Genomic DNA, 26,702 nt, shown 5'->3' with positions numbered 1-26,702 from the left:
AAGTGTGTTTTCGTTTAATTTTCTCGTGAAAACCTATGTAATTTCAAAGTAAAATTACATAAAATTTATATAAAATTACAGAATCAATACTCTTTTTCTGTCAATTGTCACCAATTCTATTTTAAAAAATATTGACAGTGTTAAATTTAAAAACTTGAATTTATCAGTTTCTATTAAATAAAAAGAAATTAGTTGTGAAAGAAGTATTTTTTTGTCAAAAAAATCTATTCAATCATGTAATTTTCTTAAAAATGGAAATTATAGTATTGAGTTACATATTTTTAATGTAGTTTTACAGTAGACATGTAAATTCATAGTTTGTTTTAAATTTAATTGATATTTTAGTATTTGCTACAGAAAAGTACAGCAAAAATCTGTAAAAATAAAATGAAATCCTACAAAGCAGAGAAAAAATCGAGTCTTTTTTCCAATTCATCAGTGCTTATTCTGAGAAATGTTGCAGAATCTACCAGCTGCAGCAGAGGACAAGAAAATTGGGAAACCTTGACTAGAAAAGGGCATAAAGTTGCATTTCAACACAAAACAGCTGGACTGAAGTAAAGATCACAGATGGATGTAACAACAGTGCAGCGTTTTGATACAGGGAGCATATTTTACATTTAAGAAACTGCTAAAACACACAGTCCACACGTATATACACACACTAGTGTTGAAAAGAGGAAGCTCACTCCTTCGTGTAGCTTTCTTTACTCCCACATTGTGTGTGTGTGTGTGTGTGTGTGTGTGTTTGGGTTGGTCCAACATTGCGGCGAGCTGCTCACCACAGAGCTCTTGGCAGTCACACCGTGGTCTCACAACCTCTTTCACCACTGTGGTCTACGGGTGGATGAGAGTCGAGCAGCGAGTTCCATCTTTACATCTTCAAGCTGCTGCTGCTGCTGTGGCTGAAAGTCATATTAACCCTCTGAGCCCCAAACAGCTTCGGTTTTAGGCTGCTGTCATATTTTTACTCCCCGTGGTCTCGTCTTTGGCTCCAAACTCAAACCCTGCACCTCTATGGAAGCAGCTTCCACGTCCAGAAGGAGAGAACTCATGTCTTGTGTGCAGTTAACACGTTTATAAAGTCATAAATTCCTTACAAAATGAAATCATGTTGTACAACATGTTTCCAAATATGAGGTGTTAACAATACTGAAAAAACAGGGACTCTGCATACTGTAGATAGTTTGCGCGTTGCATTTTTACACGGTCTGCAGTTCAGCTGAATCCGAATTTTTGTCACGTCTGACTTACTTATGACTTCATAGTTGTCATGAAGAGTGTTGAATTTTTATTTTTTTCAGATGTAAGTGAAAGCAAACAGTATAATTTTGGCATTTTTAGAAATAAAACATGTAGAACAAAGTGAGTTTGATGAAATATCATGATTTTGAGCTCATATTTACAGATGAGTAGTTCAAGGACTGATGGAAAATTAAAATTTGGACCAACACTGTGAAAGTGCAGAAAGAAAGCCAAAATGGGGATGTTGGCAAAACAGCATGAAACCAATCAAAATGCTGTAGTCTTGAACGGTAACAGACACAAGAAGCATTATTTTCTGAAACTTGTGATTCTAATATCAGTTGGAATTTCGCTGGATTTTGGTTGATTTTTATATGAATGTTCTAAAAGAAAATATTATAAATTTTCCTGATACATAAATAATCACTTTAGAAACTTTTAGGAATTTTTTGAAAGATTTTTACAAATTTTTTGAAAATATTTACAAGAATTTTCTTGCCACATTTGGGGGTATTTTTCAAATAAAACTTTGAAGGGAAGCTTTCAAGGAATTATTGTAATTTTCTTCCTGAAGGTTTTGGAAATTTTCTGAAATTTGGGGATTTTTTATTTTTTTTTGCTGAATTCTTGGATTTTTTCAGACAAGGAAACAATATTTTTTAGTGCCCGTCAATAAGGACAAGAGGAGGGTTAAAGATCTTTGAATCTCCTGTTAAAACAGCCTTTTCTTAAAATGCCTTCAGGACGTTTGGCATGTGGCTGTATCTTATGCTTCCCTGCTGTTTATTGGTTCACTGATTTAATGTCATTTTAACTATCATTTTGCAGCTTTGCCATAAAATATACTACATAAAGAGCATTTTGCGATTTAAAACTCCTTTAATAATTTAATAATCATATAACTGGTACATTTGTGTGAAGATCATACCATGTGATAACCATTTAAAACAAATCAAGCAGCCCCTGAAATCTTTCCACTCCTGTTCGTGTCCCTGAGGTGTCTTTAAAAGTCCAGTCAAGTGGTATCGCCGCCACCTGCTGCTCTGTTTGCTGCTTTCACCTGTAATTACACACTGGGAGCCGGCGAGCGTATGCGTGTGCGCTGCTGATATAATTATGGTGTTCGGAGCGGCGTGGCGATCTTGTGTCAGACAACAGCCTGCAATTAACAGGGCAATGATCAGGTTGCTGTGCGAGTGTGCGTGCGCGCGGGAGAGAGTGTGTGTGTGTGTGTGTGTTGTCGGATAATTAGCGTCATGAATAGCGGTGATGTGAGGAGGCAGAGAGGGACGAGGAGAAGAGACGTGAGCGGACAGTGGACAGATGCAGGAGGTGTGTCAACGCCAAACATGAACAAACCAAAGCGTCACGCACAACCAGAGCATGATGTGTTGTTTGACTTTATGTGTGCTTGGGTGTGTGTATCGAGAATGTAGGTTGTTGCTCTTATGTTGCCCCTCTGAGTTGTTCCTGCAAACTCTGAGGCCTTGTTTTAAAACGTGGCTTTTCAATGCCTTTGAGCCTTTTATCCACAAAAACACAATTTTAGCTCACTGGAAGTTGAACTTTGAATCTCCTGAAGATTTTCAGAAACTCTGTGCTGACATGTAAAGAGGAAAAGATGCTGACTTTTGGAGACAATGATGAAAACAGCCAAGTTTGATAAGACCATAAGGCTTTCTCAGGTCATGCCGACATGATACCAAGACTTCCACAGCCAATACCTCTTTTTCTTTCAGCTGTCAGTTATCACATCTAATTTTTTACAATACTGACAGCATTAAATTTGAATTGAACATTTCTATTCATTAAAGAAAAAGGAAATATTTGCACACTTATGATAAAGTTTGCATATTATTTACACTACCGTTCAAAAGTTTGGGGTCACCCAGGCAATTTCATGTTTTCCATGGAAACTCACACTTTATCCATGTGCTAACATAACTGCACAAAGGTTTCTAATCATCAATTAGCCTTTCCACACCATTATCGAACACAATGTAGCATTAGAAACAGGAGTGATGGTTGCTGGAAATGTTCCTCTGTACCTCTATGGAGATATTCATTAAAAATAGCTGTTTCCAACTAGAATAGTCATTAAAATGTCTGGACTGTATTTCTGATTATTTTTAATCTTATCTTCATTGAAAAAAAATCTTTTCTTTCAAAAATAAGGACATTTCTAAGTGACAGCAAACTTTTGAACTGTAGTATATGTTTTTTATATGGAAAAAGATAATATTTCTTTTTAAATAAGTACATTGTATGGTCATTAATAGTTACAGGACAATGTTGTTTTGCATTAGACTTTTTTTTGAAAATGGGAACAAGTTTGTAAAATAAAAATAAAAATTCTGTAAAATTGTGGGACACAATTGTGATGACATTGTGTCACAGATGGTTAGTTCAAAGACCCTCTGAAAGTTGAAAATGTAACAGTTCAGTCAGTTTTACAGTTCTTACTTCTGATAAATGGTGTAATTTGATTGAAAAAACAAACAAATATGCTTTTTTAAAAACCCGTCAGGCTTAAAAATGTTAAAATAAAATACTACTGATGTCGAATGATGGAAAAAATGTCCATTCAAAATTAAATGTACACAAAGAAAAGCGTGCATAAAAAACAATGTCTAATTACACTGTGGAGCAGCTGTAAGTTGAACCTGTTCGATTTTGTGCAAAGAGATTTAATAATATTTAATGAGGAAGTAGGAAGTGGAGTAAATGGCAGGAGCACAGTGTGGGTCTTGTCGTTGTTTTTAGGTTAGTTATTGGTTTTAAATGATCAAAACAGCTTCATTATTGTACCAAAGCATGATATATACAGTATAAATAATATTTGAATTAGGATTCGCAGTGTTTCCTTCATTATTTCAATGTTCTTCTAAGTGTGTGATTCAGTCGTTCGGTCATTAAGGACGTTGTATCACGCTTTAACTATTCCACGTCAAATAATCTGCTCGTAATGCTGTTAGCTCACTGAAGTCGTTAAACTATCAAACACCCACTCTGACAGACGGTTACATTTACACAATAGAAGTGGCTGCTAATGTGGGCATTAACACTCTCTTCCACAACACAGAGTGAGCATGCCATCCAATTGTTTCCTTTAAATCCACTAATGATGTCATAATGCCACACACACACTGTAAAACCCTCAATCATAAACAGAGGCGCCACACCATCAGCTCACACACAAACACACACATGCACCATGCTGAAAGTGTGTGTTAAACCCATCATAGACTCTAAATTTTGTCATTGTGTCATAAATGTCAAACCCACGACGTCTCGTAACCTCGTCAGCAGCGTTAGTCGCCGTTCCTGAGGAGGGGCCCACATGTGTCGCCGTAATAAAGTTCCCCCTCTCCTGGGTCGTATATCCATCACACTGCTGGCTCCTTCGGGGGCTGTTGGTCGCTCACAGGATGCAAAGAGGAAATTTGGCATTTTGTTAACAGGCTCATTTCATGGTCAACTTTCCCAAGAGGCAGAAGTTGGGCTTCGGTACTTGGAGCAGTGATGTAATGTTTGGAATTGCACAAATTCCACAGGGAAGATAAATTATGGAATATCTCATGAGGAACCCTCAGCAGCAGTGATTTACAGTCATGTCAGACTATAACTCTATACTGTATAAAAATCAAAAATTTTGCTCTTCTGTTTACAGTCAGTGAACAGGACTGTTGGGTTAACAGATTCTGGATCAATATTATGAAGCTTCCTCAGTTTATAACTCAAAGGATTGAAGCTGCAGCAAGCAGAAGTCTGGAAGAGACTTTATACAACCATCGCAACATGTCAAATTTAAACCTTAAATCAAGACTTTATACAAAAGATGAACATAGCAACCATAACGACAACCAATGTCCTTTGACATTTGAAGGAATTGAAGTTTGACCAATGGCTTCTTGCTCTTTTGAAACCCTCACATGAAGCCAATCACAAATGTAGCACCACCCTACTTTATCGTCCATTTCCCTCTAAATGGGACCATAATTTACAAATAACAGTTGTGTTGTGTTAAAAAAAGTCTTGCAACAAACATTAGAGACCATAAATCCATGAGGGAAATGTTTACTGAAGTAGTAAATCAAATGAGAAGAAGGGTAATATTTTCATAGCCTTCTATACAATTAAACTTTTTTGGAACAAGAGGAGTCGCCCCCTGCTGGTTGCTAGGAAGAATGCAAGTTTAAAGGCACTTCCACATTGGATTTTGTAACTGTTTTGCAGTTTTGTTTAGACACTGGCAGCTCTTAGTTTAGGCTACAGAAAAATGGTGGCCTGCTTTAATCCATAACAAGTTGACTAGTTTATTTGCACTGACCCAAACCAACTTTGCCTAATTCAACCATTGAGCTTCTGTTTGTAAATGTGCTGCTTTCATTGAATCTGATGCTTTGGATCTCAACCAAAAGATGAGTCAATTGATCATTTTTGCCAGTTATATGCAAATACTAAGCTGTAATGTAACGCTGATGTTTTTTGTTAGAGATGAGCTGCTCATGAGATCAGATGATTCACTCCATGTTTTTTTTTTTTTTGCCTAATACATGAACTAACCAGCAGGTGAAAACACAGCATGATGTCTGGTCCAGAAACCTAGTTTTCATTGTTTTTAATTATCATTTTATTGGCTGTAAGCGGTTAGTCATTACTGGAAAATGATGAGTCACAACTGCGGTGTCACAATAACAGGTTTTATCCTCTTGTTTGGCTTCATTCATGTGTGAAAAGAACAATAGAGGAAACAGTGGAATCATCTTAGAGAAACCTCAAAAGCCATCGTCACCAGAAACAGCTTTACTTGCTTTATGGTTCTGCATGTAAGTACACTGACTCCAGTTTGTTGAAACCCTCACTCTTTTCACACACAATATCAAGAATGTTTTGTAAAAGACAAAATATAAGATAGACCCTTGAGCTATTTGTTGTTAATTTTCACTGCTCCCAACAGAAGAAAATGACAAAAGTATTTATTTAAATTAAAACTCCGTATTTCCACAATAAAATATATATATTGTGCATATTATTTGTCCAAATTCATTTTTTCAAACTTCCTTTTTTCATGAAGAGTTTTTTTTTGCATCAATGTGGCATTATGTCGATGATATACACCAATCAGGCACAACATTATGACCACTGACAGGTGAAGTGAATCACACTGATGATCTCTTCATCATGGCACCTGGTAGTGGGTTGGATATATGAGGCAGCAGGTGAACATTTTGTCTTCAAAGCTGATGTGTTAGAAGCAGGAAAACTGGGGCAAGTGTAAGAATTTGAGCCAGTTTGATCAGACGACTGGGTCAGAGCATCTCCAAAAATGCAGCTCTTGTGAGGTGTTCCTGGTCTGCAGTGGTCAGGATCTATCAACGTGGTCCAAGGAAGGAACAGTGGTGAACCGGAGACGGAGTCATGGGCGGCCAAGGCTCATTAATGCACATGGGGACTGAAGGCTGTTCTTTGTGGTCCAATCCAACAGATGAGCTTCTGTTGCTCATACTGATGAAGAAGTTAATGCTGGTTCTGATAGAAGGTGTTAGAATACACTGTCCATCTCAGTTTGTTCCGTATGGGGCTCTATTGCTGCAGACCAGTCAGGGTTCCCATGCTGACCCCTGTGCACCACAGAAAGCACCAACAGTGGGCACATGAGAATCAGAACTGGACCACAGAGCAGTGGAAGAAGGTGGCCTGCTCTGATGAATCATATTTTTCTTTTATGTCACGTGTATGACCGGTGCCTGCTCGCTTACCTGGAGAACACATGCCACCAGAATGCATTATGGGAAGAAAACAAGCCAGTGGAGGCAGTGTGATGCTTTGGGCAATGGTCTGCTGGGACACCTTGGGTCCTGCCATCCATGTGGATGTTAATTTGACACGTACCACCTACTGAAGCATTGTTGTAGACCATGTACAGCCTTTCAAGGAAACACTATTCCCTGGTGGCTGTGGCCTCTTTCAGCAGGATAAAGCGTTGTGCCACAAAGCAAAAAATGGTTCACGAATGGTTTGAGGAGCGCAACAACTAGTGTGAGGTATTGACTTGGCCTCCAAACTCCCCAGATTTCAACCCAATGCAGCATCTGTGGGATGTGCTGGCCGAACAAGTCCGATCCATGGAGGCCCCACCTCGCAGCTTCTGGGACTTCAAGTAAACTGCTCCTAACATCTCGATGCCAGATACCACAGCACACCTTTAGGGTACAGTGGAGTCCAGACCTCGAAGCAAAAGGGGGACCAAGTCAATATCAGGTGCGTGGTCATAATGTTAAGCCTGTAAAAGGAATATGCTGTACATGTTTAAAGCAGGGCTGCACAGTGGTGTTGTGGTACCACTTTTGCCTTGCAGCAAGAAGATCCCGGGCTGGGCTGGGATCTTTCTGCATGGAGTTTGCATGTTCTCCCTGTGTATGCGTGGGTTTTCTCCGGGTACTTCGGCTTCCTCCCACAGTCCAAAATATGCTGAGGTTAATTGATCACTCTAAATTGCCTGTAGGTGTGAATGTGAGTGTGATTGTGTGTCTGTATATGTAGCCCTGCGACAGACTGGCGACCTGTCCAGGGTGTCCCCTGCCTTCGCCCGAGTCAGCTGGGATAGGCCTCCAGCACCCCCGTGACCCAGTGAGGATAAAGCGGTGTATAGAGAATGGATGGATGTTTAAAGCAGATTCAATCAAATTTCCTCTGAAAAATTGACCAATTAACAGATGTAATCACAGAAATATATCATATTTATTGTGGTGTAAAAAGGATCTATTTAAGACTGGTTTTGGCCAAACAAGCTAAAATCAACCTGTTATGTGATGACTATTAGGTGATCAGAGACTTAGACAACACAGTTAGACAACAACAAACAGCTTTTAGAATCTATTTAGCCAAAGGCTAATGGTGTTACTAACTTCCAGCCCTCTACTTATTGTCTTACTACTGTTTTCTATTGTTGCTACACTGCTGTATTTTATATTTCTTTGTTTCTCTCTCTTGAATTCTATTAAATCAAGTTTCTTTAAACTTTGTGTACTTCAAAAGGGCTACGGTAGAAGAAAAAGAACAACAGAAAGAAGTTCCTCTCCAAATCGGCCAAACAAACAAACAACAAAACTGTTAACACACACACACACACACTCATACACAGAGAGAAATACACTCCTGAAACCACATGGACCATTATCACATTTGCTGTGCTCAGTTTGCCAACCCCATCTCTGGCCTGACAGAGGCGAGAGAAGAGAGATACAGTAAATGCCCAGACAGTCATCCCCTCATTAGCCTTAGATGCATAAGAGCTTTTGTGTGTGTTTAATACACTGCACGTCTTGGCATATGTGTTGTGTTGCTCATGATGGCGTCCAGTTGAGACTATTGTGTCTGCTTTACATTATCTAACACACGATTCCGAAGTCGGAATATTACCCGTTGCAATGACATCAAGGTCACGTAAAAATTATATGTGAGTCTAACAATGGAAAAATAAACGAGCACAGAAAACACCAAAAAGCACAATTGTTTTGTAGGTCTTATCCACACGGCTTTTTAACCAGCATAATGGTTTTATATCACTATTGCAGATATAAAATCAGCCAGCTGCTTTGTCTTTGTTTTGTGCCGGTTACAAAAAAAGAACTAAATGCATTTATGCAAGGTATAGTAGTTTAGTACATTTAATTTGGAGCTGCTTTTATTCTACATTATATAGTACTTTATACATTTATGTCACTGCACTTCACAAGGAAAATACTGTACTTTCCACCCTTTTATTGCCTTCCAACATAAATCATTATCAAGTTTAATTTCAGCAAATCTTCTCAGTTAAAGTTCCTGGTTTCCCCAGGCCAACTGTCGAGGAGCTCATCATGATGCTGCCTCACCGTGCTTGACAGTGAGAGATAGATAGATAGATAGACAGACAGATAGAAAGATTGGATTGGACAGATTGATAGATATATACTTTTTAATCCGAGGGAAATTCAGATGTGTGTTTGTGAGGATGAGCAGTATTTGGTGTCCACCAAACGTAACATCTAGCCTGATGGCAAACAGCCTCAATTTTGGTCCTCATCAGACCAATGAATCTTCTTCCAGTTGACGTTCATGGCCTCCCACATACCTTCTGGCAAACTCTAGTTGAACTTTAATATGAGTTTATTCAACAATGCCTTTCTTTTTCCCATTCCCATAAAGCTTGGACTGGATGAAGAACAGACCATAGTTGTTGTGTGAACAGTCTCTCCTATCACAGCTGCTGAAGCTTGTAACGCCTTTAGAAGCAGTCGAAGGGTGTCTTGGTGTTCAAACCTTAATGGTTTTCTTTATTGCACGGTCACTCAGAATGCTTTAGACAGATTTACATGTGTGCCATGTCCCTTCCATTTCTAAATAATGGGCTTAACTGTACTCTAAGAGGTATTTAGTGATTGTGTCTATCGTATGACTTATCCTTTTCTGTGAGCTTTTTAGAGTTGCATGAAGTGTTCTGTTCATGGTGTAGGTTACAGCCCGGAGGACTGATTCACCAGTGACTGGACCTTCCAGATTCCTTTTGTAATATTGTGATTTTCTGGCACTAATTGGCTGCATCTGTGTTGAATTAGGTGGCTGGCAATCACTTTTACATTTTATATTTTCAACTAATTGACATTACTTTATAAGAATCTGTTTTCACTTTGACATGAAGAGACTTTTTTTGGAAATTCTTGTTCAAAAAGTCAAATTAAATTGACCATGATTCAATGTTTAAAAAAAAAGAGGGTTTAATGTCTTTTATGGGCAGTGGTAAATGAGAGAACTATTTCTGTGCATCACGTCTGATGTTTTGTGCCCACAACACATCTCTGATTTAAGATACCGCCTGTTTACATAGACTTTAGGTTCTCTGGCAGCTTCGTGTCCAGACTTGACCTCCAGTCTGCAGTTACTGTGTGTGCTGCCAGACCGAACAAGACGACAGACACAACACATGTCTGTGGAATGACAGCACCAGGTGTGTGTGCGTGTGTGTGTAATGTACGCCAACATCGCACTCCTCCGCTCGCGTGTGTGTGTTTGTGTGAAGGGAAAAGTGTGTGTGCGCTGGAGAAGGCGGTGTTTTACTGGAAGAATCCCCCTGCTGCTGCTGCTTAGTCATCAAAACCGACTCAATGGAATCTCCTTCACATCTCTCTGTGACACACAAACACCGAGACGCAGTTTCGCACTCGTTCACTGCTCCTCACGGCCAGACATCTCTATATATCAACGGTTTTATCTCTACATCTGTCCACACACACTTGTCTACAGTTGTCCCATCACTGGAACAATAGAGGTCTTACTGGTCCTTAAAGGCCAGTGTTGTTCAGACGATGCCTCATCACTGACATCTGTTAGAAACATACACGGTTCAACAGGATGGCTAAACGATCGCTCACCCATGACTTCATCAGGCCTCAGTGGACTCGAGGTATAAAAACCCAGTCAGTGTATGTGCTCTGACCCCCTGCACTGCTATGTTCTGTGTAGATAGACCCACTTAAGAGGCTGAGAAGGAGCAAAAAGGAGTTGCAAGATGATTTAAAAAACTGCATTTTGAGGCATCAATGAACACAAATTCCACAGTCTTTTTTCTCAAAGCCAGTAAAATAATATTAAGAGAAACAAAGTTCCCGGTCAGAGTCAGATGTTGTGGTGCATCGGCTTCAATGGAGGACTTTCACTCAGGAGAACGGAATTTTAATCCAGTTAAAGAAGATTTTTAGCTTGACTACTTTTGCCTCTTTGAAGCACGTGACTGTGCTGTAAGTTTCTGTGGTTTAGGTTTTAGCTGTGGATTTAGTTGGAGTTTTTGTACGGATTCTTGTACAAGAAGAAACAGATAAAGGAAACGAATGGCTGGATGGATGTAGCGTGACAGTGTGAAATAGGGTGTTGTCCGGAGCAGAACAAGAACAGCTTTGGCAGAAGTGTCTAGCATGTATTTATTTTATGTAATTGAAATTGCAATTGTCTTATGAGCTTTATCATCAGTTAAAAACACAACTTAAGCAACCAGATTCTCAATCAGTTAATCAATCAACCAAACAGTTACATAAAAAGTGTAGTTTAATGTCAGTGAGTTCTCATGTACCTTTTTCTTGCGCTGGAGAACGGTCTGACTGCACCTCGTTATCATTCAGCTATAGGGGGACATTTGTTATGGTGTTTTGTATTTATTTAAAGCAACACTTTGGGTGGTGCTAAGCCCAGGGTGCAGCAACAGTGTCCCTGCAAAACCAGCGATGGGGGTTGTTCTGGTGGGAAATTTGTATACAGGGAGGCAGGAGCATTGTCTTTTGCAAAATTTGTTTAGAGTATCGGTTGCTGCTTAGAGGTAGTTCTCTGCTAAAGGTGCAGCAAAATGGCTTCTACTTGAAGTCCACATCTGATGAGTCAGACTACATGTAGCCTATTTCTACCTGGCAGTCCAGCTTGCATAAGTGAATTTTACGAAGCAGTGATCACAAAATGGACTATTTTGCCTGCAGTCATGTGCTGGAATTTTTTCTTTTTCTTTTTTTTAATGAGACACGGTGTCACGCCAATGTACTTAATGGTCTTAACCTGGCTACACTTCTAAAAATGTTCTCTCTGCCACTGGTATGATGTTAGATTTCTAATGCCTCAATCATGTTTGCAAAATGAACTGATAAAGACGATTAACTTGAAGCTAAACTACTTTTTCCTGACATTTGAACTCTCCTCCTCCTTTTTTGCTAATTTAAATAACTATAATCAAGCTCGTTTTTAAATTCAAGATGTGCAAACCTGTTCTCAGATATACCCCTGTTAACAAAAGAATGTTGACAACTGCATGAAATTAAGTCTAAGTTCAAACTATCAGAGTTGACCTCGGTCAGATAGCGTGTAGTTGGACAGCTGCAGTGTTTGTGTGGGTGGAAGAGGGTGACTAAACATGACTCCAGTAGTTTCTCACACTGATCAGACCAGAGGATCATCTCTGCTGCAGTCGCTTCATGACCTCCTCCTGTCCATTTTTTCCCCCACCATCCCTCTTCCCCTCCCTGTCTTACTTCATTCTGTCATTTGCAATGAATTTGACATCTTCGAAAAAAAACGCAAACACAACCATGGAGAAATGCAGAGTCAGGAATTTCCCTTGCTTTCCTGCTGGTTGGTGATGTAAGACGTCTGGTGATGTTTACGTCGAGTCTCAAATTCTTCTAAACTCAGATTAAAGTCAAAGTATTTGAGCTTCAACAGTCATACCATCAATATTTCTCATGCCAATGAGTCTGGCAAAGTTAGCTATGGAGCCACAACAGATGCGTTAATGAGAAATACACCACGCTGAAGTAAATGGAAATTATCTGGGAAAGTATTAAAAGTACTTAGTGCAGAAAAATAACCCATGTTGATGTTGATACTGTTGGTGTATTCATCTTTATGGAGAGGAGAGCCACAGAGCAGCAGTAGAAACTCTCCGAAGTAAAACAAGTGCAGATAAATTAAGTAAAAAAAAAATGTGAATACAATACTTTGTTTTGAACGTCTTTGAATGTTTTGGGGCACCAGGTGAATGCTGGACTGTGCTTTTGCTTTTTTCTGGTGGTGTAGGAGGGCACTGCGTCTGTTTGTAATGTGGGGAAGACAACAGTTTAATTATTCTGCACAGAAGAGATGTTCAAGTTCTCTTTGCTTCTGTGCTGTTTTCGTAGAGGTACAGAACTTTATATTGTAGTGAAAAATGAGTAAAAAAGGAACAAAAAAAACACCTAGAAACTGCTTGGAGTTCAGTGTTAACTCACTGAACTGAACAGAAAAAAGAAAACTACTCACAAATTGCTAAAACCATGAACATGTTATTGTTCTGCATTAAATGCTTGAATAAATTTACTGTCCAACAATGCTGGCTTTAAGGTTGTAGCACAAAGAGTGAGTGACTAGACTAACAGTTCCAGACAGCTGTTCCAGAGTCAGAGACATCAGAGTCTTTTGTTTTATGAGGCTCAAAAGATCCCACAGCCTCAGATGTCTCCTGAGCGAGGACAAGAGTCCAGTATCATGACTCAAAGTCTGGCCACGTAGGTGTCTCAGTCCATCCTCTGGCTGAACGGAAGCCAGTGAAGACAGCCCTTCTCTGGACTTCCTCCAGACTTCTGCCACTCTCTTTCAGTTGTGTTTATTAATAAATGCAAAGGCCACTTCAACTGTTGTATTTTAGCAGCTGGCAGGAACACACACAGTGACGTGGCCACACACAAACACATGTGAGCGGGGTCTAGACATGATGGGGTTTGATGTCGTGGGAGCTCTGTGGGGTGTAGTGGAGGATGAAGAGAGGGGAGGAGGAGGAGGAGGAGATGGAAAAGCGGGATAAGAGGAGGAGGAAGATGGGGTGGAGTGAGGACAGCTGCTCATGAGGCGACACCAGGAGATAAAACAAACTCCTCCTGCTGCTTTTCCTTGTTGCATTGCTGCTCCTGTCTGCATTTAGAATCAAACCCATTCTAACTTGGATTTGAAAACAAGAATTTTTAGACATTTTTCAGTCTATTCTTCCTTACAGAATTGCAAAACAGCCTGTTATATTTGCTCCAACATGCATGCATCTGCAAAAAAAAACCCAATTGAAAAAACACTGAAGATGAATTTATGTGAACAGTTAGCATTCATCCTGCTAATATCAGCAGCAGAAGCTTCATTAGATTCATTATTTTCCTATCTACCATTTGTACTAAGATGCCACATACATTAATATTGTAAAGGTGCAATAAAACTTCAAGTTCAAAGAGATCCTGAAAGTGCCTGATGAGTTTTCGTGTTCGCTTCCAGGAGCTTTTTCTTTAGGAGCAGGAGCCCAGTTGCCCTGTTTGCATTTTCAGTGGAGAAGCCAGGTAGAGGAGCTTAATAGGGAGGGAGTGCAGTTCTGATAAAGAAGATATAAATACAGTCATTTTTTGTTGTTTTCTGTAGCTGACAATGATCAAAATTAAATATTTAATTCGAGATTTTGTGACCAAAGTTCACATTCGGTTGTTGATTTTTGCAGTCGATTACTTTTAGAGGAAATTTTTACAAAATTCCCCCTTAAATACATCACCTGACCAAGTGTTTTCTCAGATACAGATTGTTTTATTCGCAGAAATAGACCGCTTTATTGTGATAGACTTTTCGCTGTGTCGCCAAGCAGTTCCTCGAGATCAGTTTATGGGAAACTTCAGGTTCAGAAAGCCTTTCACTCTGCATCCACATAGTTTTTCATTATAAGACACATCACTCCTGTTACATTTATTCCAACCATCCACCCTCCTTTGGTGTAAGTTTTGTGAATGGGATTGATGTTACTACGTTTGTTCCTGGAAAATGTAAGCGTTATTTCCTGAAAAACTTAAACGTTTGTTCCTGGAAAATGCTTACGTTTTCCAGGAACAAAAACATCAACATCAAAGGAAAGCATCAGCCTTGACTAACAGGAGTTATTTAAACATAGAAACTTCACGTATTACTGACCTTGTTGTCTGTGTTTTATGCAACTCTGCTTTTAGTTTCGTTAATTTTCTGCCTCTATAGTATTTTCTACAACTAAGCTACAAACGTCCACCTTCATATTCACACCAGCATACAACATGCTGAGGGAAAGGTAATGAGATGTATGTTTTCTGAAATGTTTTATTATTTCTGAATAGAGATTAAAATGAAAACATTTCAGTGGAGATATAACCTTACAGACTTCATATAAACCAACAACTCTGTGAGGTTTTACCAGAGCTAAAATGCACTGAAATGCTAATGACATCATGCTACTATGCTAACAATGAAAATATTTAGTGTAGCTAACAAAGACTACATCATACCAGACATAAAATACAAATGATTCGTTGGATTTTTATCAGTTTTGCCGGCAATTGGTTCTAAAAAAAACTGAACGAATTAGTATTTTTACTTAATGATGTCGCCATGACATGTTGTTACAATCTGTGCTTAAGGGGACATGAATATTTGGACTACATTTTTTAAGTATTAATACAGTCTGGCTACAATATTACCAGGAAGTGTGGACAAAATTTTTACTTCCTGTTAAGCTGTTTTAACTTTAAATGCTGCACTTTTGAGGATGACTGATCCTCTCACTAACAGTCACATAGTGAACTTACTGTACAGCAAAAACAACATGCCATTGCTCTTGTACTTACAGTGGTAGCTCCTGCGTCGGTGTCTGACCTGTGTGACTTAGGAAGTTGCAGCTGGAGGCCATGTTGTGTCTGGGAGGGATCAGGGCTCAGTAGGTCTGAAGCCTCCCACAGAGTTCTCCCAGGACATCTACTGTTCTGTCTCCACTTCTCAGTTGGCTTCTGGTTCTGGGGGACACCTGATCCAACCAACGGTCCAATGGTGGAAACGTGAATTTCAGCACAATTTCATTTTTCCACATTGTACATTGAAGTGCAAAACACCCAAAAAGTCATGCACGTGCAAAGGTGTGTCACTAAAATCCAGAAAACTAGGTGTTTTTTGTGGTTTTGGCTGTGTTAAATGAGTGTGTTGGCCCTTGGCATGCAGCAGAAACCTAAACCCGCCGAGGCGGGGCAGCAGCTGCCCCGGCATTGTGTTTGCATGAGCGTGCTGAGGTGGAGTTCAGGTGGGGAAGAAGTGTGTCGGTGCAGGTGTTGGGGTGTGAGGAGGCGTGGATCTAAAGGTCAAGTTGCTAAGTGGGCGTGTTTGTGTGTTTGTTTGCACTCCGTCAACCCTCCACTCAAAAAGCTGATTACAGATACCCAGCAGGTGTTCAGGCTTTCATCACATACGCACCATATGGAATTCTCACTTAAGACTTTCCATTGAGTTCCTGGACTTTCCAACCAGACACGACAAAAGTAGTCAGAGGGCATGAAGAAACACAGTACAATGAATGTGGAATGCCTCATGAAAGGAGATTCCAATTGATTTCTACCTTGCAGATTTTCCTTAAATGTGTCTATTGCAGCTCAATATGTGGTCATGTTTAACTCTTGAGAATAATGCTGGGTCAGACCATTTGATATTGGTGCCAGAAAATAGATCAACCTGAAGGAAATGGGGTCAAAAATGGACATCTAGCATGACAACTGTTGGTTTTATCTTGTGTAATGTATCACAGTTGATGACAACAAATGCTAAAACCAGTCTTCCATGTCAAGGGTTGTTTGATATCATCATGAAAATAACCCAAACTTCAGGAAGCAGGACCAAAAATGGATATTGGGTTCAGCAATTAATGGATTTATTCTTTGTGGTGTGTCGTAAGTTTTGGTGTTGGTTGTTGGGCAATCACAGAAAGTAGCCACCTGGATTGGCCATTATGGCTACCTACAAACATATTCCATCCATGCTGTTTACACATGAGGCTGTGGAAAGAGTTCCCTTTAGCATGTGTTAGCATCGATAAGGTCATAGCAATTATGCATGAAAATTTGCATTTTTTTGCAGTAGCAATGCAATGATACTACTTTTTCTGCTTTTCAGTAACATGCTCAATCATCAGTCCCCTTGTGGAGGTAAACTGGTGATGGACAGACACTGCAAGACCAAATATCACTGGTAAGTTTTCTGCAACAAGTTACTCATGAACTTTTGTGTCTTTGGGTAGTAGTTTCAGTGATGCAGTGACAGCTAGGAATCTCATACCTGGACTCAAGTATGCTGACAAGATGACAAAATCCCACACCGTCTTCATATGGCAATAACTAGTAACCAAGATCAATGTACTGGGTGAGCTTCTGTTATTTTTACAGATCATGCATAGAGTTTCTCGACGGTTTCTGCAGTGTTTGCTGTAAACTTGGATGTTACAGAATATGCAAACTCCCTGAATATAATAAATGAGAGATTAATGCCACATCTTGATCAATGAAATGAGAATAGATAGTTGTGGAACAATAGTTTTTACCTTTAAGAGAGTTTTCCAGGTTTTTAGAAGTCATTTATGAGCATTTTTTGGGGGATTTTGTTGAGTTTGATAAGATTTTTTTAATAAGATTCCTTTATGGAGACTCAGATGTAGATAGACAGGGTAGCACGCCTCATTCAGGAGACAGTTTTTGACATATACAGTCAGTGGAATGCACCTTTAAGAATCATTGCTACCTGCATACAGCTCTACTAATACAGCATAACCAGTCAGTCTTCTCTCTCACAGACACAGCTGTTTCTCCATCATTTCATAGGGCATCACATTGACTCTCTATAATCCCCCTTTCCTACCCTAAAATTACCCGAATCTGACCTTATTCTGACCTTTAACCAAACATAACGTTCACATTCTGTGCACTTTTTGTTCCCAAACTGGAAGACAGGTGGTGGGACACAGATTTGTGTCCCCACAACATGAGTAACACCAGTGAACACACACACCACACACCGGTGGCCACAGTGGTCTAACAGTGTGACCTGCAGCGAGGCTTGGTGGAGTTAAGGTGACTCACTCGCTCTCTCTAACCCCTGCTTTCACACACACAGACCACAAAAGCACATATGGGTGCTCAGAAACACACACCATAACGCCCTCTTCATTTTGCTCGCTCTAACCACAGCTACTTCCTTGGTGAAAACTGTTGGCTGAGACGGCAGGCGGTTAGTTTGATTACACACACACACACACACACACACCACACAACACCACACACACACACACACACACACACACACAACCACACATGCGCATATACTCCAAAGCCACTGCCAGATTATACATAAATCACTATGACACGGGAGAGACTCAACTCTGAAGGCGAAAAGTCATCAGCAAGGGGATTTGGACCACAAACCAAAACCAGAAAGAGAGAGAGAGTCATAAAGAGCGGTGAGAGATAAAGGAAGATGTGTATGGCAACAGAGAGAAAGAGCGGAAGCAGCAAAGAGCTGTGAACAAGTCAAGAAACAGAGAAGACACACAAACAGAGATCCAGAGAAGGAGAATGAAACAGTTTGAGGGATCACTTTGCGTCTGACTCACTGGCCGACTGGGAAAACCACAAGAAGCTTTCTTCTACAATCTCTGCCAGGAACGGGACACCTCAGCGGGGTAAGAACACTGCAGCCTCAGCCTCTTTAACCTCTACGGCTTATTGTGTGTTTTTTTTTTGTTAAAAGATCCTGCTAGCATTCTTTAATGCAAAATCTATAAAATCATTTCAAACCTCGGTTGGAAGAAAAGGTCACAGCCACATTCAGTGCCGTGTGATTCATTTCTAAACATCACATCATCATGAAATTCTTTAAATACCCTGGTTTGTTTGCTGTAAACAAATGAGAGCATGATGCATAACTTTATTTTTACACCAGCCATTATTTACCTGTCATTCTCAGAATGACAGCAGTTTGTGAAACAGCACATCTACCTCGAGCCACACTTTCTGCACATTTCCAAATTTGCTTTCACAGTCTGCAGAGAGCTCACCCAGAACTGTGGTGGAAGTAATGTCAAATGGGAATTGAGTGGAAGCTAGTTAGCCCTGATCGCTAAAAGCCCTGAGACAACAGACAAGCTGTTTATCCCACAGCTAGTATTAGCTGCCTGTTCCTCCTCTCAGTGCTGAGGTGAAATGATAACTATGAGCTCTGACAGTGTGAATACTCCCAGTGTTACTTTATGAACAGTGTAGGGAGTGAGCATTACTCAGATAGCCTGATTTAATGAATGTGGACTGACAGCTTGACTGATGTGCTATCTATAAATCTAAGTAAACAACGACAACAAACCAAGTCGTGCAATAGATTTAAAGTTTTTACGAAATTTTTGAGTAAAGTCGCATGCTAGATGTTCTTTTCCATGAACATTCTGCATGCAAATATTCCATCAAGAATATTGCTCCATCACTACTTTAAGGCGGCTGCATCCTTTGTCCAGCTTCACCCAATACAATTGGGATTATTTTAAAGAAATCCTAAAAACAACAGTTTTTGTCCCTTCATAGCCAAATGATATCCATGCAGCATCTTCAAATTGAAGTCATACAAAAACTGCTCTTGTCCACATAAATCATGAACCCATGTAGCTACCCAAACAATGTGAGTATCAGAAATGTAGGGGGCGCTGTTACTGCAGAAAACTAATTCTAATGGGATGTATAGTATAATGTTTTCATGGAAAAATAAATGTTAGCCAGTGAATCTTAGTTAGATTTCAGATCTCTGCTGTATTCTGACAAATGAATGGAAAAGCACTCTGAAGTGTTATTGTGTGAAGCAACGTCGGGAATATTTAAAACTTCACAGAGAGCACGAAAGACAGAGTTTGTGTGCCCAAATCACAACACCTTATTCATTCACTTTGCTGTAAAATTGCACATCTATCCCAATAAAAACAGCAGCTTAGATTAATGATACTCAACAAAATGAACATAAGACTTTAACAGGAGCTCAGGTTTAGTTTGTAGGAGGTTTTCCTGAGTTTATTGAATAGAAGCAACATTAAACAGCAGCAGCATAGAGTTGCATAGATTTCAATTTAAAAACTTCATTAAATGCTTTTATTTAAACACTAGAGCCAACATGAGCAATACCTGTTTAGTTTTCTTCAATACACATACTTATAAATCACTTGATGTTCTCTCAAATGTCACATAAACGTCAAATAATGCATGCATACCACGACTCCATGCCATTATATCTAAATGAAGCTTTGAGAAACATTCATGAAACAGTGGCAACCAATCACAGTACACTCTTTTGTCTTCATCTCATGGTTGGTCTTTAATATTTATCATCTTACAGCTGTGCAATATTAATTCACTGACCAAAAAATACCAAATATTGTTGAGTCTGTGACGAAATCTTCCTCTACAGTAAAAGTGTAGCCATTGGGAAGCTTTTAAGTCAGCAGCAGGGAACGATCAGTTTGAATCAAATAAACATCTTAAATACAGCTCCATGTTGGACTGTTGATGCATTAACTGATCAGACACCTTATAAAGTTTTTAACAACCTATAAACTGCACCACAGGTCAACAACACTTTCAAGAAATGTTGCGAGGAGGGGTGTGGGTGACAAACATCATACTGACGAAAAGAAAATCGGACGCTGTGAACTTGCAGTTTTTGAACAAACTCTCCAAAAGGAGGAACATAAACATGAACAATATTCATTCAACAGTAAACACAGCATTCCCTCATTTCTCTCCATTACATGGGTTGTCTAAACTGTCATTCGGTTCAAACTAGCCAATCAGAGCACACCCATAATCCAATCATATTCGAGATCCCGCCTACTCAGGGAACCAATAAAACAGCTGCTTTGGAGGCACGCCCCCTTTTGACCTCCAGGGCAAGATAACCTCTGCAAGGAAGAAACTAAGGTGCAAACTTCATGCTTTTTTAACAGGCTGCTGCCTTTAATCAGAGAAGTAACTTTTCAAAGTGTAATGTCCTCTGTAGCCGCTGAAGTAAACAAATAAAACACTGTCATGTCCAGAAGTCTGGAGCTTCTTGACAAAAACACACAGGAACCAAACTTCTAGAGCTCAGTAGATAGGATGATCTTATGTTTTACATGTGTTTCATGAATTGCTAACCTCTAGATGATGTGTTCTAAGTGATCCCAGCTCATTAACACTGGTGACAGTCATCGGCTACATGCATTCCTTCACATGGACACCCGTATACACGCCCACATAGATGGATGTGGTTTGTGGTTAGGAGATTGGTCATGAATGTTGACGTTTGAGCTTGTTGGAGAAGCTCTTTTTGACTTTCTCTGAGTGTGATTTTTTTTTTCTTTTGAAGGTTAACAAGGTGGAGAGGACGGGCAATTAAAGGAATAATCCTTCCATGGCATCCAACAGCATCTTTGAGTCGGCATTTTTACGAGGTAAGCTTCCTTTCTGTTGTGTATTTGAAAGAGATTTTATGATGAAAGATGTGTATATGTTTTTTGGGAATGTTTCTTATTGGATGACCAGTTCTAGACAAGCAAAATCGTATCAAAAATGTCACAATGATTTCCTTTAACTTCACTCAAATTGACAGTAAAAGCCTGTAAATGTGCTCCTTAGCAGTGTTTTTTGAGCTGAAGTACAAGTTGTCTCTTGCTAGTACAGTAGTTGTTGGAGATCCAGGTGTATTATTAACATGAGAGGAATATCGGAAAGCTGCAGCCTCCCAGCTTTAAAGGAGGATGATCGGAGGGAGGAGAGTGAGGAATGTAGCAGGCATTCCTTCCTGCTGCATCAACCAGCAGCTGTGGAGATGACTGCTTCATTTTCCCAGCACTGCCCGTCAAAGTCTTACTCAAAATAATGATCCATATTTTTTTGTGAGTGTAATTTCACTTAAGCTACATGCTGTATGCTAGCATGTGATACATTACATCTTACTGCAAAATCTAACCTGGTGTCTGATGTTAAGTTTTAGTTCATATTTGCAGAGTTTGAGCAAATCAGAATCAGGAATTTAACATCAGGATGGGCCACAGGTTGAGCAAGAAATGTTGGGAGTGACTTTAAAAGAAGTTCAGTGCGTGTTGTTGTCAGGAAGAGGAGGGTTATTTGTATGAACTTTGCATGTTGTGTTTCTGTCATACAGTAGCTGCACTAGAAGAAGAGCAGCTAGTTGTTGCTTTTTGTTGACTCCTGTGTGGGTTTGTTGGTTTAAAACTGGACTGGAAGCTTATTTATATTCACATTTGATCAGATGACTGATTGTAGAACTCTTTTCTCACCTTTCATGTCATAGTTTTGGTTTTCCAGATGGCTAAAGGAAAACCCCTCACATGAAGCCACTTTGCATCAAAAACGGGCAGTTTTCTACAATAATCATCACACTTGTTTTACTACAATGACATTAGACACCATATTTAACTTGGGTTGCAATGTGACCGCATATGTAGGCGCTACTGATAAAATCTGAGGTTGTTCAGCTGTTAAGTTGAATTCACATGATAACAATAGAGCTTGAAGCACCAGATAGTGTAATGATATCTGTCTGTTCCAGATACCTGGTGTTGCGTGTCTCAAGCAGTGGCTGTCTTTGCTGCGGAAATTCACAAGAACACTTTGTGACAGTGTGTGTGTGCACGTTAACACCGTTTCCTGTTCACTCTTGGTACAGAGCCTCATGCTGCTTTGCACAGAAAAAGCTTTTTGTTTTTTCATGGGTGCGTTCTCACTTCTGGCATCATTGTCTTCATTTATACAAACTCATCGCCTGTTTCATAGCATCAGAGGAGGCGTCATGCATGCTGTTGTGTGCATGAATTGGCTCGAATTCAGTTTATAAGAGTACATTCACTGCAGGAGTGTATATTATTGTGCAGCATACATGTGTATTAATGAGTGTATGCAGCTCTACTAATATTAGCAGATCAGCTTTGTTTCTACCAGCTTGACGACAGCATTTTTAGGATGTTAGAAGCATCTTGTGCATGTTGCTGCCAGAGAAATGTCACGCTGTGAGAATAATCGTGTAGCTAAATGATCAGTAGTTTTGTTAAACTAAACAAAACCTGGAAACTCTCCTGTTGATGAGCTGTATATTTATGTTCTGGTGATCGGAGCTGAATATACCACTGCTCACACTCCTTAAATTCAGTTCTAATCTGCTTGATGTGTCTTTCCCTCATGGAATGAATCACCATTAAACTGTGATTACAGCTGAATATCACAGCTGTAATCGCAGCTCAGTGAAGTTCAGAAAGTCATAATGAAAGTTTTAAACAGTTTAAATCCATTTCTCCATCCTGAATCCCCATTTTAAGAGATCACCTTTGATCATAGTTAGTAATTAAAGCTGGTATTTGGATAATTCTCCAGGGATTCAGTGCATTTTGAAGTATAACTTGGAAATGCCGTGCTTTGTCTTGCTGCAAACTGTTTGGTTCTCTCATGTTGAAAGACATCAGTTTCACGTGTTCCCGCCTATATCTGTGGTTTCATGCTTGTGGTGTTGCGTGTGCGTGCATCATCCACAGTTTTACCCAGGATGCTTCAGGGTTTTTTGTCTCCTGTCAGTCACTGGGATCTGCAGGAGAACCTCAGCTGCCACAACAGATTTTGTGACCAAACCTCAGGCCTGCTGTAAAGTCACCCAATGAATTAGTTACACTTCAAAACAAAACAAAAAAAGAAGTTCTTCTTGCTCGTTACTGTAAATTTTGTTCATCGTATTCAGGGGATCAAACCGCAGCATGTAGGATCAGTATATGCTGATGGAATCACATGTGGTTAACCCGGTGGTTTTATTTTCAATTGATTTCCATATTGGTGGTTGCAGAGTGGTTATGTCATCACTTCTCTCTCCTCCAGTCACCAGCACTGTTACAAATCTGCTGAACAAACTTTTCCAACTGATATGAGTTTTTAGACTTTTAGAAATGTTACTAACTATCTGCACCTTAAGACAAACACAGAAATCTATTTATATCCATGAATAAATTAGCATAAAATCTGTTTTCAGCCGATCATTGGTGCTTTCATGAACTGAAACTCAATTAAGTTTCACATATGTTCATTGATGACAAGTTGTATCAGAATATGTCATAAAGTACAGTTAAATTTGCATTACGTTGCATTTAAAAATGAGCAAAAACAAGAGAAATGTTGTCACTAGTAGGTAATATCCTGTAGCTGGAAAAAAAATGTATATCGTCAAGATTCATGAGTCACTTTTTGTGTTTTTTAATTTACTCCCACAGTTATGACTCTACATAAATAGATATTTCAATTTTAATTAGTTTCTCTGTCTGCTCTGTGGCGACACTGCTGCATTTGAATCAAAAATAATGTTTTTTATATGATTTTGCAGAATTTACTTAATGCAAACCACTTAATTGTTGGTGAACAAAATATTTTTGATGAGATGTAACAGTTTTAAAGCTGTTTTTTTTCCAATTGATTATCACGTTGCAGATGAGTATTTCAAGGACTGTCGGAAAGTTGAAATTTCCAAAGAATTTTTCTGTCGTCAGGCTTTTTGACTCTGACATTACAGACTCATAATTTGTTTAATTTATGCTTTTTCAAAGGATAAAATGTCTTTTTAAACCCACAAGATTTCGAGGTTGAGAGAGTTAAAATCTAAACAGGACTATTTAAAAGTAATTTGAATTCTGGCAAATAAGTAGTAATAAGTAACTCTATGAATAAGAGACATTAAAGACAATTTTGAAAATTTAGTGTCTGTGAGTGACAATGGAAACATTCTCTCACATTTTTACTTCAGACTAATCAGAACTGTAAATTAAAGAGTAAATAACAGCCTTCTATCAGTGAGTCATTGACTTTATTAATAGTCGTAGTAGCAGGCTGCCTCTTTATTAGAAGTCCTGCTACTCTTTGTACCGTTCTAAAAATGTTATCAGGACCTGGAACAAGAAGATACGGGAAGCTTCAAAGGAATAATAACACCTGTGCTCAGTTTAATCCAGTCTGATTCAGTTTCTGCAGCCTCAATTTTATTAGATTTTTTTGCAGATTAATGGAAGTCAGAGATTAATGATATTCTCTGGGAATCACGCTAAATGATATCAACACATTATTCATGTCTGTGTGCCACATTTGACGGAGTTATGAGTCCCACAAGTTATTTCTGAAGCAAAATCTTCTCATTTATTGAATGAAATGAATAACTTTTCATTGAGATTCAAATTCATCACTGTTCTGTAAAGGCGGCATTTATTCACATCTACTTCATAATTTCATTTCATGCTTTTGTGGGAGCAAACTTTCATTTTTTAGAACTTTTCCCCCTCCTCCATCTCTTTACTCTTGCATCACACTTTTCTCCATCCTTTTTCCCATCCCTCCATCCTCGACCCCTCCATTCATCTCTGCATTAGAAAGCCACTCCGGCTTGTTTTTCTTGTACTTCCATCATCCCAGTGGTGAATTTGCATTGTTCCCGTCCTCAGTTCATATATCAAGCTGCTTTGAAGGCTGTTTTTCTTGCTTTCTTGTCACTCTTTGCCTTAATTTACGCCCGTCGTCACGTCTGAAGCCGTCGCTGCTGCGTGCCACATCGGCCGCTTTCCCCCTCATCGACACTGTCGGCCTTCCTCGGCCACGTTGCACTCGGCTGCCCCGAGCTGATTCTGGTTATCTGGAGGCTACACCTGCTGTGTGTGAGTGTGTGAGTGTCACAGAGACAGAAAGGGAGGCTGTTATCAGGAGACAGCAAAGCTTAACAGAGGAAACTCCAACAGGTCTGCTTCAGGCTGATTTTGCAGGAGGTGATGCTGGAACCACATCCACACAGACACTTTTCTCACATATGAGCTTTCCCACATTCATAACTTATCATAATGTCAAAGCACACTTGAGTTTAGTCCAGTAAATAAGAAGCAAAAAGTGGAACAGTGGTAACTGGCCACTTGCATACATGCACTGTGCACCGAGCAGAAATAAATATATAATTTCCAACTGAAATGATGCATTTCTTACTCAATAAAACTTTTTTTTGCATGTTGCAAGAAAAACAATAGTAAGATTTGCATTTGTTAGGCGGAACATAGAATATTTTAGTCATTTTAACATAAGCTCTTACAAAAATCCTTTAAAGTGATACATTATTTTACATGTAGTATCATCATGTGCTCTAAAATCATCTATAAATGGTTTCATTGTGTGATTAAAAAGTTTCATTTGACTCGATTCAAACGGTCATGTGACTCTTGTGTAGATTTTGGGTTAAGTATACTCAAAATTTTAATGTTACTTTACTGGATTTAACTAAAACTTTTGTGTCCAAGTCACTTTCATTAAATTTTAAACCCTGCCGGCAGGTTTGGAAGTATTAATACCAAAATGACATCATTTGTTAGATCAAGAAACTGTAAAAACAGACAGAATCAGTGGATTTTCATCTCCCAGATGCTCATTGACCTACTCAGCTGTGACATGCATTTCAATTGTAAATCTTTTATTTCATCAAAATGTCTTTGTTCCATGTCTCACTTAAAATGTGGCTAAAAACAAATAGTTAACACAAGTTAGATGCTGTGAAAGACAAGAAATTCTGTTCTCCTTGGTGCAAACATGACAAATTATTATGCCCCAAACAAAGTTTCACTCGTTTATTGTACTAGATGTGGCTGGATCTACAGTGTGTTTATACTGAGCAGGTATGAATAACATTTATTACAAGTTCTACTCTTAATAATGTCTGATTTTGGATTTTCCTTCATAAGTTCTGTATTTGTTTAGTTCCAGTTGCAGCAGTAGATTATCATTTATCATGTTTTGTTCAGAATCAGCAGATCTCACTGGTGACATTATCAAAAAATTGCACTATATCTGCACATAGATAGGCGTTACCATGGTAATGATCGATGTAAAATCACCTTTTTTGCTGATCATGAGCACATGCTGCCAAGATAATATTAACATAAACAAGAAACAAAACATGAAAATTAACCAAATAATATTTTAAATGTATACCTGAATAATATTGGCTCAATAGCAGCTTTAATTGTCAGTTATTTAATTAAACAGTTTCTGATGTGAAGT

General features: G+C 39.1%; 1 protein-coding gene across 2 annotated transcripts in view; it reads left to right on the top strand.

The window, feature by feature from the left end:
- The first annotated feature begins 20,987 nt into the window (after positions 1-20,987).
- The window catches only part of runx1 (RUNX family transcription factor 1), a 60,792-nt gene continuing 55,077 nt past the window's right edge, over positions 20,988-26,702 (top strand). For both annotated transcript variants that reach the window (XM_051943536.1, XM_051943535.1), the window contains exon 1: positions 20,988-21,073. In XM_051943536.1, the coding sequence (XP_051799496.1) occupies positions 21,034-21,073 (40 nt within the window). In that variant the 5' untranslated portion in view covers positions 20,988-21,033. The remainder of the gene's footprint in view (positions 21,074-26,702) is intronic.

This window comes from Acanthochromis polyacanthus, chromosome 22, assembly GCF_021347895.1.
Source record: "Acanthochromis polyacanthus isolate Apoly-LR-REF ecotype Palm Island chromosome 22, KAUST_Apoly_ChrSc, whole genome shotgun sequence".
In the NCBI taxonomy this organism is placed as follows: Eukaryota; Metazoa; Chordata; class Actinopteri; family Pomacentridae; genus Acanthochromis; species Acanthochromis polyacanthus.
This window is presented reverse-complemented; position numbering and strand designations above follow the sequence as displayed.